Source organism: Ostrea edulis, chromosome 6 (genome assembly GCF_947568905.1).
Source record: "Ostrea edulis chromosome 6, xbOstEdul1.1, whole genome shotgun sequence".
In the NCBI taxonomy this organism is placed as follows: Eukaryota; Metazoa; Mollusca; class Bivalvia; order Ostreida; family Ostreidae; genus Ostrea; species Ostrea edulis.
Genome location: NC_079169.1, coordinates 73,510,784 through 73,524,576, shown reverse-complemented (window position 1 = coordinate 73,524,576; position 13,793 = coordinate 73,510,784). Strand labels below are relative to the sequence as shown.

At 34.9% G+C, this 13,793-nt stretch overlaps 1 protein-coding gene and 1 long non-coding RNA gene across 2 annotated transcripts; one reads left to right on the top strand and one right to left on the bottom strand.

Moving 5' to 3' along the window:
- Positions 1 to 15: 15 nt before the first annotated feature.
- LOC125683723 (phospholipid phosphatase 2-like) lies at positions 16 to 13,199 on the bottom strand. The gene is made up of 6 exons (XM_048925164.2): positions 12,997 to 13,199; positions 9,817 to 9,968; positions 3,772 to 4,118; positions 3,417 to 3,474; positions 2,998 to 3,174; positions 16 to 2,819 (listed from the first exon to the last, which is right to left on the bottom strand). The coding sequence occupies exons 1-6, from the start codon at positions 13,085 to 13,087 to the stop codon at positions 2,418 to 2,420; spliced, it is 1,227 nt and encodes a 408-aa protein (XP_048781121.2). The 5' UTR covers positions 13,088 to 13,199; the 3' UTR covers positions 16 to 2,417.
- Positions 10,340 to 11,300, top strand: LOC130046946 (uncharacterized). Its single transcript, XR_008796016.1, has 2 exons — positions 10,340 to 11,010; positions 11,218 to 11,300. It is a non-coding gene; the product is annotated as an uncharacterized LOC130046946 (long non-coding RNA).
- Positions 13,200 to 13,793: the final 594 nt, after the last annotated feature.

Below are 13,793 nucleotides of genomic sequence, written 5' to 3'. Positions count from 1 at the left end.
AGAACAGGCGAGGAATTGTTTACTATGAATACTTTATTAGTACATGTACACATAATCTCGTCCTCTCTACTTGGATGGGTCTTCTATCAGAATGACACAGACGACTGTGGACATACTACCCATAGTCCTCTCCGTCTCCACACACAGAGACACTGAGGTTGGTTTGTGTGCAAACGACCTCTGGCGGAAGTTTGGTTTGTGTGCAAACGACCTCTGGCGGAAGTTTGGACTGCGGAGTCTCGGTATTTATACACAAATGAGATCACGTGATGTAAAGTGACTAATTGAGAACTCCGTATGGTCATACCTCAAATATCCGGAATCATTACTCTATCACCAAATCCAACAGTCATTTTAAAAAACAACCTTTTAAAAAGAAAATAACAATTCATAGATTTGCCTAGAAGGTTTCGAATAACTAAATGATTGAAAGAAACACAACTCATTTCAAACTGTGGAACTGGTTCTATGACATGAAAATTAAAAATTGTCACATTAAATAAAAGTTGGCTTACAATACAATGAATTCTAAATCACAAAAATCAAATGTATAAAAATTACAAACATTAAACAAGTACTAAGATTAAAAAAGTAGACCAAATACTGCGATATCTCCTCAATATCCATTTGATTAACAAACTTTATACATAGGTTGACCATGATTTGGTAGATGACCTCAACTGAATTTCAGGTCAGAAGGTCATTCATTCTCTAGCATGCATATGACACTAGTTGTCCAATTGATGATGAGAAAACCCAGCCTTTTGTTTAATTTTTGTAATAAGCATATGTTGTAGTTAGGGCTATATGGGTCATGGATATCGGCCTGGGTAGCTCAGCGGTTAGAGTACCTGACTAGTAATGCAGGGTTCCCAAGTTGATTCCCGGTCCAGCCACAGATTTTCTCTCCTATACTATACACATACATCAATTATTGTTCAGTTGGTAATTAGAAAATCCAATTTCCGATACTGTCATCAGATTTCATACGCAGGGTGGCATTATGGCTAAATGATCCTACTGATTTTCAGGTCAAAAGGTCGTGGAACTTTTTTGCAAACATAACAAGCAAATTGATTATCACTACTAGATGACCACAACTGGTTTTCGGGTCAAACGGATTTCAATATGGGGAAAGGAGGGCATGTATCTTTCAGTACAAACATCTCTGTTCATATCTACATCTCGATTTAGTTCGGCTGTTAACTTTATAATTTTTGCTTGAAGAAATACATGTCTATTGATCAAAAGCAGAGTTCAGAGTTATTTTCGTAGAATAATCGAAATTTATATTTTTTTACTAGCACAATGAACAGACTATGTTTTAAATTTGTCAATCCTTACAGTTACAGCTCAGGATGATAGACATTAGTTAAGGTTAAACACTGACTATATGTATTTCAATATTTTCAGAAATTTAAAAAAGATTCTAAATATGTCAAGACTGTCATTCTACTGTATAACATGGTTTTATCGCGATAATCCAATTTTTGCTTTCTTTGTGAGTATTTTTGAGTCACAAACGATTAAATTCACATAAAATTTACACCAATTGTGTACTATATCTTACAACATAAGAATAACTCAGTAGAAACTCACCACCCCGGGTGTTACTAAGTACTAATTATCTTTAACGGTGGTCAGGCGTTATCACTGTACAAGCACCTGTTAACTTGTTGAGTGACAACACAAGTAACAGTAATGTTTGTTCTGAACAAAATTGAAACCTGTCAAGTGTCAATTAATTTGTAACTTGGAGAATCGCAAATAAAGAACTAAGCAAATAAAACATTACAGTGTTTTGGGGGTATTTTTGCAAAATTTGTGATACGCAAAAATAGCCGGTTATACATTAGTTTGTGTACACGACCGAACAGGGGACCTACATAGTGTAGTAAAATCACTGTGCACAACAAAGAATCTCTTATATAATACAATCTAAAATGTCATAGAGATTTCAAATATATACAATTTAATGACTCCAGTCACATTCAAGGGACTAAGCAGCGGTATCTGTAAAGATAAAATATTCATAGATCTACGTTTTTGTACAGGGGCAATAACACATTGAGACAGTATAGTCCCAATTTATGAAGCACTATATCATGCAACAAAGTGCTACACACAAACCTTGTGTACAATTTCATCAAACCTGTATTTTTTACTCTTAAAGATGCTATACATCGAGGTTTAAATTTGTTCTCTAATGCTAACTTTTGTGAAATAACAATATCATAGAAAAGAAGATTACACATGTACAAGATTGTTGAATGAAATAGCTGACATGAAATAATGATGTGGTAAAAACTGTATACAAATACAATGGATATAAAATTAAAAGTATTTGTTTGCATTGATTATTGTTTTACAATTTAAATGACTAGAATGGACAATTTTCTACCAGCATCAGAGGATGTTCACAACTGTGTGGTCATTTTTGATAATGTGTTGTTACTCTCCCGATCAGAATGCCTATTGCCTGGGGCGTTGATGTAATAAACCTGAGTAGCACTTTCGCCCTCGGCTCCCATTCTGGAGTCATTTCTAGGGTAACCTTGTGAGACCCCATTTCTCTGCCTGGCCCCCGATATGTAGTATCTGTCATCGTATTCTTCCTGGGAAATCTGAGGGCTGTATGACATGGTATTTATGTGTTTTGGAATGTACTGCTGCTGCCTTGTTGGTTTGGTGATTTCCGTATAATGCTGAATGTCCATGGCTCGGTGCTCGGGAGTTTGGACCACCATGTTTTGAATAACAGGTGAGCCTGCTTTGATATTCTTGGTTCCAGCCTCAAATAGGTCAGATACTTTAAATACCTATTATAAAAAAAGTCTCTCTACTCACTTTCAATATGATGAATAGCTGAATATTTTACCCACAAATATTTCCATAAGGAAATTGTTAATGATCACATTTCTATAGCTACACCAAGTGTAACTGTCAATTTAAACAGTTGCCTTGAAACAATAGCCTCTTTCTACTCCACAATCTTACCACTAGCAGTGCTGTCACAGTCCCTATAATGGCTCCTGCCAGCACGTCACTCCAGTGATGCTTGTAGTCAGACACCCGGGACAGACAGGTGTAATACGCAAGGTAGAACAGAATCAGCTGAAGCAGTGGGCGCAACAGAAGGACACTTCTCCATCTCAAACGCGCCTGGACATACAGCTGAAATGTGTAACAGCAAACCAGGATTAACGTGTCATCTACATGTTTACCCTTTCTTGTTAAAGCATAGAGATACCATGTCTGTCTCTCTCTTTCTCTCTCTCTTCTCTCTCTCTCTCTCTCTCTCTCTCTCTCTCTCTCTCTCTCTCTCTCGTGTGTGTGTGCATGACTTTCTATCATCATTTGACACATTTTAAAGACCAATTCATTCATCAAGTTCTAATTATTCTATAAATGCTCACCATGGCAAAAATCATTGAATAGGTAGAGAATGAAGCATGTCCTGATGGGAAAGAAAGTCTACAACAGAAGAAGAATTGAAAATGTTATTTTGAAAGCAAAATATTTTGTGGGGCCCAATTGTATCCCATCCAACGAATCTAAAACCTAAACAAAATGAATTCAAATTTCTCTCTCTCTCTCTCTCTCTCTCTCTCTCTCTCTCTCTCTCTCTCTCCCCTTCCTTGTATCTATTAAGAAACTGCCTTAGAAAATAACAAGCTAAATGTTTTTTAAAGTTTATATGCATATATATGCTGTAACAAATTAAAAACTTAGAGCTTTAATTCTTGTGATCTTCTTCAAAGAGACTCTAACCTTGCCTCTCGGATCAGTGACTGATCTCCTGTACAGACATCAACAGTGATATACCCTGTGTCACATCTGAACTTCAATGGGTCTGGTTGACACACAGACAGAAAGTGAGGACGCAGTCGGCCGATGCTGTATTTCCCAATGTTTGTTGTCAGGTGTTGTATGACTGCACCAAACACAAATGGAAGGAACACTCGGTACACATGGTAGAAATATTGGTAGATTTTACGTCTTGTTGAGCCAGGACTCTGTAAGGAGCTGTCTGTGTAGCTTGTAGTCTCGGATGGGCTGCCATTAGTGGATCCTAAGATGCTGCCGAAGTAATAATGGATGAATTCAAAGAGGAGAATCTGAAAAGGAAAAGTGATTTATAGTTTTTAGTATTCTGCACTCAAAAGAAACATACGCTGTTAATTTACAAAATGAATTCACTCTGTATCAAAACATTCCCATATTATGAAACATAAGTCAAATTGTGGCCAAGATAAATCCTGAAAAATTTGCATTTAAAGGATGACATTTTATTTTATATTTCTAAAATAAGACCTGTACATATTTCAAAGTCCAAATCATTCTCATTTTATTGTTTACAAATATTGATATGCTGATATGATATACATGTAGATTTACTTATCTAATATTTTATCAGATTGGTAATTATGTACACCATGCCAAGACTAAGCATTCTTGTGCAATATTTAACAGCAACAGATCTGAAATACTATAGATTTCTAAACATACATTACTAATGAAATAAAATTACTCTCTCTCTAGTTTTTATATAGTTGAAATACAGGGAAACCATTTACATGTAGTAAAGATATATTAAATCCTAGAAAATCTTTTTCTCTAATCTCGGACATGTATCCATCGTCAACTTCCCATATTTAATGTAGCAATATTCCAATTTCACCTGCATATGGTGTTTATGTCTATCAACTGATTTGATGCGAAAGACTTTGTTCTGTGTATGGTCAGATTTTAAATTGATGCAGGCGACTGACAAATATAGGTTGATGTTACAGGGGTTTCAACTGTCTCATTTAAAGTCAGCATCTCACAAATTTTATTGTTGTTATAATGATCTAATTTACCAATACAACCTCTCATTGGGTAAAATGCTGTCTGATATATTTCATACCAATTGAGGCTGTTCTTTGCACATTGATTTTGACTACAGATTACTCTGTTTACCTGATGAAGATAGAGGGCTCACAGTGAGTGTGACTAGTCAACAGGGGATGCTTACTCCTCCTAGGCACCTGATCCCACCTCCTGTGTGTCCAGGGGTCCATGTTTGCCCAACTATCTATTTTGTATTCATTATAGGAGTTATGAGATTGATCACTGTTCTTACCTTCACCTTTCATGACACGAGTTTGTACATAACAAATAGATAAGACTGTTATTTCACAATTCCTCTTTTACCCTGTACAGATGTGATGCAATAGAACATATAAAGCCATGCAAACCTGTTCTGCTGGTTTTAACTGCACATTTAGTGTTAATTAGCATTCCTGATTATCCCTGACCTGCAGGAATGGGATATATGTATCTATGACAAATGCCAAAGCCCAAAAAAGACTTCAAAAGTTTGAAACTAAATTCTATATTAAATTTTATCAAGACTTGCAGGAACAGTGCGTTGCATACAGCCTTTGGTTTCTAATATGTTTCAAATCAAAATTAAAAGGTCAAGTCAATGGAAAGAATAATTAAAATTTTCTTGAAAACTAGAATGAATTAGATATGTATATAATGAGTTACAGGGATCCCACTGAAGTATTCACTGTCACATGAACCTGAATGAAGATAAGTATTTAATGTGCCACATGAACCCGAACAAAGATAAATATTTAATGTGTCACATGAACCAGAACAAAGATAAATATTTAATGTGCCACATGAACCTGAACAAAGATAAGTATTCACTGTGTCACATGAACCTGAACAAAGATAAGTATTCAATGTGTCATATGAACCTGAACAAAAATTAGTATTTAATGTGTCACATGAACCTGAACAAAGATAAGTATTCAATGTGTCATATGAACCTGAATGAAGATAAGTATTCAATGTGTCACATGAACCTGAATGAAGATATTATCTAATGTGTCACATGAACCTGAATGAAGATATAATCTATTGTGTCACATGAACCTGAATGAAGATAAGTATTCAATGTGTCACATGAACCTCGCAAGCTTGTGCATTTTTACAGCCAACTCGTACCAATATTCACCATTATAAGTTTAATAGCCCTATAATATTGAGTTAAATACGGGTGTAATAAATATAATTATAAGCATTATTTCGATTGTACATGTATTTTTTAAGGGTAAAAGTATGGAAGCCCATTAAAGGGGCATGGACACGATTTGAGCTGAAAATTTTCAAACAAGTGAACTCTATCAGCAGATCTTGTTATGCACAGTTGCGGCAAAAAGGCCACATAAGAAAATATTTAACAACAGAAGCAACTAAATCTCTTGTGAACTCCCGAGTTACATCAAGGTTAGATTACTGTAACGCTCTCCTGGTTGGTGTTCCAAAGACAGTCCTGAGCAAGCTCCAACATATTCAGAACACTGCCGCACGTTTCATATCCAGGACCTCTCGTTACAACCATATCACTCCAATAATAAGAGAACTACACTGGTTACCTGTGCAGTGTAGGACACAATATAAGATACTTTTAAAATACTTATATTACAAAGCCTTACGTGATGAGTGCCCAATTTATATCAAACGATTTCTAGAGGTATATAAGCCTACCCGAAATCTTAGGTCTATAAAACAATCGGTCACTCTAGTTATTCCAAAAAGTTGAACCGCTACGTACGGGGATCGGCGTTTCAGAACAATAGCTCCAAGAAGTCACTGAAAACACATTTTTTCCATCAAGTTTTCCAGGACTAGTTTCAATCATTTCAGTAATTATATGCTGTGTGTGTATTTCATTATTCAATTCAATTCAATTCAATTCTTTATTGGCACTAAAGCACATTATATAAGAATGTGTTGTTAGCCATACATAGATACACATATATATTGATACATTACAAAATATCAAACTGTTGAAAACTTATTTCTAACATTAAAACAGTCTCTGATGTATAGACAGGTTTGTTTTGTAGATACAAGGTTATGTGGATTTAGTAAACAAAATAAGGTATTAATATCTAGTAGTTTTGAATGCATTTTTCTAATATGTTCATACACAGGACAATCAAGTAAAAAATGTTTTTCATCTTCAACAATAGTTTGACAATGAAAACAAAATCTATTTTCTCTAGGAATGACCGGATTACAATATCGACCTGTTTCTACATACAACTTATGTGCACTTATTCTTAATTTGGTAAGATAAGAAACTAAATTCTTAGGAAGTGGAAGACATAAATATGGTTGGATTTCTAGTTTCATAACATCATGGTTGAATAATGTACTATAAAATGAGAGCTTACCACTTTGAGTGTTGTTAATATGTTGAAGTTCAGAAAAGAATTTATTTTCAAAGAATTTTTTAAGTTTAGGAATAAACATTTTACATTCAGTGTCAACGTTAACATTTAACATCTTTTGTATTGATTTTATACAAGTTTGCCAGCATTTTTTATTTTCACTAGCCAAGTGTACATCTTCCAAGTAAGCATTCCTTAGTAAAACATTGTGATTATCATTAGATTTTGCTAAATTTTCCAATCTAGAATAGTATTTAATAGCAAGCTGGTATATTTTGGCATGAATAGGGGTATTTTAATACGCCCTGAAACTGATGTTTATTATTATCTAGCATATTTATGGTATCTTGTGTTTTCATGTTTTATATGTACAATCAGGATAGGTACAGCTACGGACTGTTTACATGTGATAACGCCTTTTATATCATTGCTTTATAATGTTTTATTTATTTTCTATGTATTATGCGTATAACATTCTGTTGTAAGGTATATATGCATTGTAAAGCACCTTTGAGCGTACATAGTGTATGAAAAAGGTGCTATATAAATATGGTATTATTATTATAAATTTTAGTTTTCCATTTTTAATGTTTAAAATACTTAACTAAGGTATTTCTAATGGTCAGCAAAAATTTGAATGTCAGTTGTCCAGGTACATGGGAGATACAGAGCTCACAGTTCTTTGTTATGTAAACAAGGCTCGTGCCCTGTTTTTGTTTACATATGAGCTAGATATACCAGCAAAAGTTCGTTTAAAGCAGATTTTTCAATTTACAAGTTAATTCTGAACATGATTTAATAGTTCTAGTGTTTAGCACATCTTATTTTGTTTTAAACATGCTATTTTCTATCAAGCAATCTATATGTAAAACAAAAACATGGCACAAGCCTTGTTTACATAACAAAGAATTGCGAGTGCTGTATCTCACTTGTAGCTCAACAACTGATATTCAAATTTTGGTTGATTATTTGAAATGTGTTAGTGAAGCACTCTAAACGATAAAAATGGAAAAATAAAATTTTCAGCTCAACCGTGTCCATGCCCCTTTAATGTCATTGTAACTGTCAGTATTTCTTTCTCTACCCAGAGTTCCGTGCGCTACTCGCACTATACATTCCCTACCCAGAGTTCCTCGTGGTACTCGCACTATACATTCTCTACCCAGAGTTCAGTGGCGGATCTAGACCTTACTGTGGGGGAGTTTTGAGGCCCAAAGGACTGGGGGAGGGCACGGGAGGGGGTTAAAAAGATTGATTTAAAATGGTGCATTTTGACTGAAATTCTTCTTCCTTTCATTTCTAGTCACCACATCCTTTATAGGTTCGGGTGTGGTAAAAAAAAAATCGGCGATGGGGGGTGTGTGGGGTGTGGGTTCCACGTGCTACTCGCACTACCAAGCTTGCAGTAACGTGCCCTCTGGTGAGGGAATGTCAGTATCTACATTTTCCAAAGTACGGAAACCAATTTAGTCATATTTCTAAATTCGTGTGACTATATTTGAGATTCTGTGAACGATTACTTATGCCCCCTTTCAAAGAAGAAAGGAGGGGGATTACTTGCACTTGTTGATCGGTTGACCACATGTTCGCTCAATATCTTGAGAATCATTCACTTGATAGTAATGATATTCCATATATGTTGGTTGGTTATGAGTAGAAGAGGACCCCAAGTGATTTTCAGATCAAAAGGTCAAGGGTCAATCCACTCTGGACATAAGAATATACTTCATTCAATATCTTAATGACACTTTGCTCGACAGACATCACACTTGGAACACTGGCACATCCTTAAGAGAAGATGACTCCTATTGATTTTGAGGTCACATGGTTAAAGGTCAAGGGCCAAATTGGACATAGGAATATACTGTCCATTCAATATCTTGAGAACCCTTTGCTTAACAGACATCAAACTTGTTATGCTGGTAAATCCTAAGGAGTAAATTACCTCTATTAATTTTAGGTTCACTTGGTCAAAGGTCAAGGGTCAAACTAGACATAGTAATATATTGTCTCCTATATTTCAAGAATCAGTTGCTTGATTGACACCAAACTTGGTACACTGGTACATCCTAGGGAGTAGATGACCCCTATCTATTTTTAGGACACATGCTCAGTCCACTCTGGACATAAGATATTGTCCACTTAATAACTTGAATTGACTTGGCACTATTATCAATTAAATGATTCATATGTATAACTGTTTTCAATTTTACACCATGGGGGATATATGTTTGACAAACATTTCTTGTTTTCTTTTTGTTTTGATAGTAGCTTTTTATGTCTAGTTGCTGAATAAACTCTACAAATATACACTGAGAGTCAGTACAGTAAATTCTGCTAAAAGAAGCGTGCACACATACACGATGTTCTTCATCCTTAATTATTACTATCTTGCTCCTTGAAGATTACCTACTTCAGTTGACAATGAAGTGCGAGTCGACTCTCGACCTTTGATTTATATATAAGAGGAAAGAGTGATTCAGGTTAGTTATAGAGCAGTGGTATTGTATTGTAATTTCAGCAAAAACATGAAATTTGATGGCCCATGAAAATTGATAAAACCATAGTATAGAATTTGTCTCACCAGTATGATGTTGACCACAAAGCCAATGCTGTAGAGGGCTGCTGAAGTCACTGTGGACGACTTGAATGGATACCTGATGCTGTCATCATCACAGTAAAAACCCCTGGTATACGGGGTCACAGATACTTTGAATATCAACAAAGGAAGTGCAGCTGTTAAAAATAAACGAAATATTAACATTAAAAAAATCTTCAGAATATGATATTCAATCCTAATCCCTAAGACACTGAAGAAGAGGGGAGTCTATTCTACCTCTAAGTTTAACATATAGATATCATATATAAGATGACCACCCTGTCTTTAAAAATCATAAGAAATAAGAAGTCTTTACTAATATTTGTAGTTTTTTAGGGAAAGGTATCATTATCTGGAATTGATGTCAGACAAAGGATGTTAGGTGGATTAAAAATAAAATCTCCAAGTCACCAGAATTTCAGACCCTCTACACACCAAGCAAAGTGGTGTTAAATGATTGCCAGCATTGTTATGGAGGAAATTTTTTTTTAGAATTCAATGTAAGTGTAATAGTGTTTATTAATTGATTTAAATTAATAAATCTACACAAATTTGTATATAGATTTCAAATTAAACATTATCTGAATAACCACTACATTGAGATGTGTTTTATGCTCATCCAAGTAGAACAGGCAGTACCTGTTCTGATTTATTGAATTTTGCCTTAGGTCATTATAATTAAACTTTTGTAAATAGGTTTGAAAGTGTTCGAAGTTCCTATTGGTTTTAGTGTTGTTAGCTGGTGTTTTATTGGTCAGTTCTTTTTCCCTCCAAAAGTTCTTGGTGGTGTTCAGTCATTCTTTGTCTAGTTGGTTTATAGAGAAGTTGGTGAAAATATATGACAGATATTTGACTGTTGACTGATCATTTCTTTAACAAGGTAAGCTTATTTTCTAACTTTAATATTATTTCTAATTTGCAGTAAACGTAATAATTTGGTAGATTTAATTCCATAGCACTTGCACAGTGAGAAAGATATTTTGTGAGGCATAAATCAGTTAGCTTGAAATAAGTTAAATTTATGTGTTTCACAGATTTGGTATACTGTATTTTTAAATACATGCTTGATATTTTTATGATGCAAGTTTATTTATGTAAACTTCATAATTTACAGTCAATTTCCATGGACATTTTTGTTAAATGAGGGATTATTGCCACATCACTTATTCCCATAGAATGGTATGATGGTGTTCATGATATATTCTATGATTATAATGAATAATGTCTGTATAGTCATTATAGAAAATCATAAATATATAGTATCAGTGTTTTTAAGCTTTTATAATATCATATGGTAACATATATTTCAAAGAAGTAATTTGTGTAAATAAGTAATACTTTGATGTATATGATTGTAAATATAATTATTTGTTTGATATGTTTCAGAGTGTCATACACATACATATACATGTATATCTAAAGCTTAGATTCTGGCAATAAAATGGAGGTGATCGACATCTAAGAACCCATACAGGACTTTGTTGTTTAATTCGACAGAAACCCTGTTACATAAGTTACATATAAACTTTTGTTTAGTCTTCTAGGTCTATGTAACATCATTATAATAATTATGATCTATTCCGTTTCAACTGCGTTGTCATAAAATCATAATGTCATAGCACTGTGTAAAGGGGGTGTGGGGGTGGGGGTAAACATTCATTCTTGCATGACAACATCATAAATCATTCTGATACTTTTGTCCACAATCTGACTATGAATTTTGAGGGCTGCAGATCAGATATATTACCTGATATTTAAATGAAATTCCAAGGTTTAGTGTAATGGTCTTAGCTAGGAACTCAGAAAGGGACACATCAATCTAATTAAAATTAGATCTTCCATCCGCTCCCCAGTTTTTGATACGTCGCGTATCGAAAACTGGGGAACGGATGGAAGATCTAATTTTAATTACATTGAGGGACACATGACAGACCTAGTATATGAAATTGAATGATTTCTAGTCAACTCGTACCCTGACCAACTCGTACCCAGGTCAACTCGTACCCCATAGGTCAACTCGTACCCAAAAGCAAAAGTCATCTCGTACCCAAGAATCTGCCCATAATGCAAAATATGTATGCGCATATAAGTGATATATCGCTTAGGTACAAGTTGTCATCAATTGAAGAGGAGGAGTCAACTCGTAACCAGATTCTTGGGTATGAGTTGACTTTTACTTTTTTGGGTACGAGTTGACTTATTGGGTACAAGTTGACCTGGGTACGAGTCGGTCAGGGTACGAGTTGACTTGACTCCAATTGAATTTACCTGCTACATATATATTATAATTCTAAAATTCAAAACTTCTACAACAAATGTTAAACTCGATCTACAACAGTAGCTTTTCCCCCACAAAGCACATTCGTTTCATACAATACACTGCCATTAACTATCCCAAAAGTTTGCGCAATTTTCTGTTGTAGACCTCTTATTTACCTGTTTTGAGACGAATGCGCATATATATATGATGGTTCGACTGATCAACAGGTTGGGAACACTTCCCCAAAGATATTCTCGCAAAAACGCGATTATCCCTCTTTAGCGAGGGTAAATCTATCCCATACAACTGAGGGAAAACACCCGTGTTGTACATCTCTTCGTGTTTCAAGTGAAAAGAAGAAAAAAGTGCTCAAATGTCTGATACTTCTGCAAATGTATTAATCTAAACAAAAACACTCACGATGTGCATTGGATTTCAGCCTCCTTCCCTCTTACGTAGCAACATTGATATGAAATTTCTTGTCCGTGTTGTAAATTTTATAGATACGAATCGCATCATGCTAAATGTGTGTCGCACTTATTCAGCATATTGCATGGAATTTGCGATTATTTTCAATAAAGACACCCAAAACACCTGTTTATGGTAATGTTTACTTTCTCGCTAAAGAGGGAAAATCGCGTTAAATTGCGAGAGTGTTCCCAACCTAATCAACCACGCCTATCTATATTCTATGTACATACTGTTACGACTGCCAGCTGAACTCAGTGAAGAAACACAGAGACCTAACAAACCCCTTCGATCCACAAACTGTGAATGATTTCAAATTTAAGACAATTCTGAAATACGGAACTTCTAAGTGAAATGTTTGTTTTAATGTTGTCTGTAATTTTGGATATCGAATTCTATTTTTACGATGCATTCCGAATTATCTCTCATCCACTTACCCAATCCAACGATGCAAATGTCTATCAATGTGAAAATAATTTTCCTTTTAGAACATGATCCAATGTCCCTTGAGTCGACTCCAGGCAACATCCTTATTGCTTATCTTGATAACTCATAAATGTGTGATCCTTTCACTATCTCATGATTCACGTCCTGTTTATCAGCCTTTTGACATCAATGTTTGTTTTCATTCACAACCGGAAATATTTGGTAATTCGTTCTTATCTATATTCTAGAAAATATGTATATACACATATATAATTTAAAATCAGTATGTTTCGTTGTTTGGGTGCAGTCCAGCCAAAAAGGGGGGAAGCACATACCAAGCCGATATGTTTATTCCTCACGAAAATATTAACTGCTTTGAAGTAGAAACTTATACGTGTAACAGGAAGGGAGAAAATGCAACGGACCAGACCAGGATTCGAACCCGGGCCCCCTGCATCTCTAGTCAGGTGCTCTACAAACTGAGCTAACTGGTCACCAGCGATCGAACCCGGCTGACCGCTACATACGTAATATTATGCAACTGTCATTTTGGTGTCGAAATTTTTTGTAAAAGGCGAGATCAATTTAGTTCATTAATTGTCTGACAAAAAACTAAATTCACATAGTTTTCACCAAGACCCCCCCCCCCCCTTAAAACTAAATATGATGAATGTTCAAACTAATCGATTAGCAAGTAAAACAGAAGGAGATGGTTGAAATAGGCTATGCGAGCTGCCCAATCCCATTCACTTAATATAGTGAATTAAATATTGCTTAAATTAAATTAAAAACATACAAGTATAGATAA

What these genes read in the sequence shown, in the direction of transcription:
- LOC125683723 (XM_048925164.2), bottom strand. Translation starts at nt 13,087, where the DNA reads ATGTTGCCTGGAGTCGACTCAAGGGACATTGGATCATGTTCTAAAAGG. An exon ending in CATTTGCATCGTTGGATTGG is followed by an intron (nt 9,969 to 12,996) that starts GTAAGTGGATGA and finishes TATTTTTAACAG; the next exon opens with CTGCACTTCCTTTGTTGATA. An exon ending in TCACTGATCCGAGAGGCAAG is followed by an intron (nt 3,475 to 3,771) that starts GTTAGAGTCTCT and finishes CTTCTGTTGTAG; the next exon opens with ACTTTCTTTCCCATCAGGAC.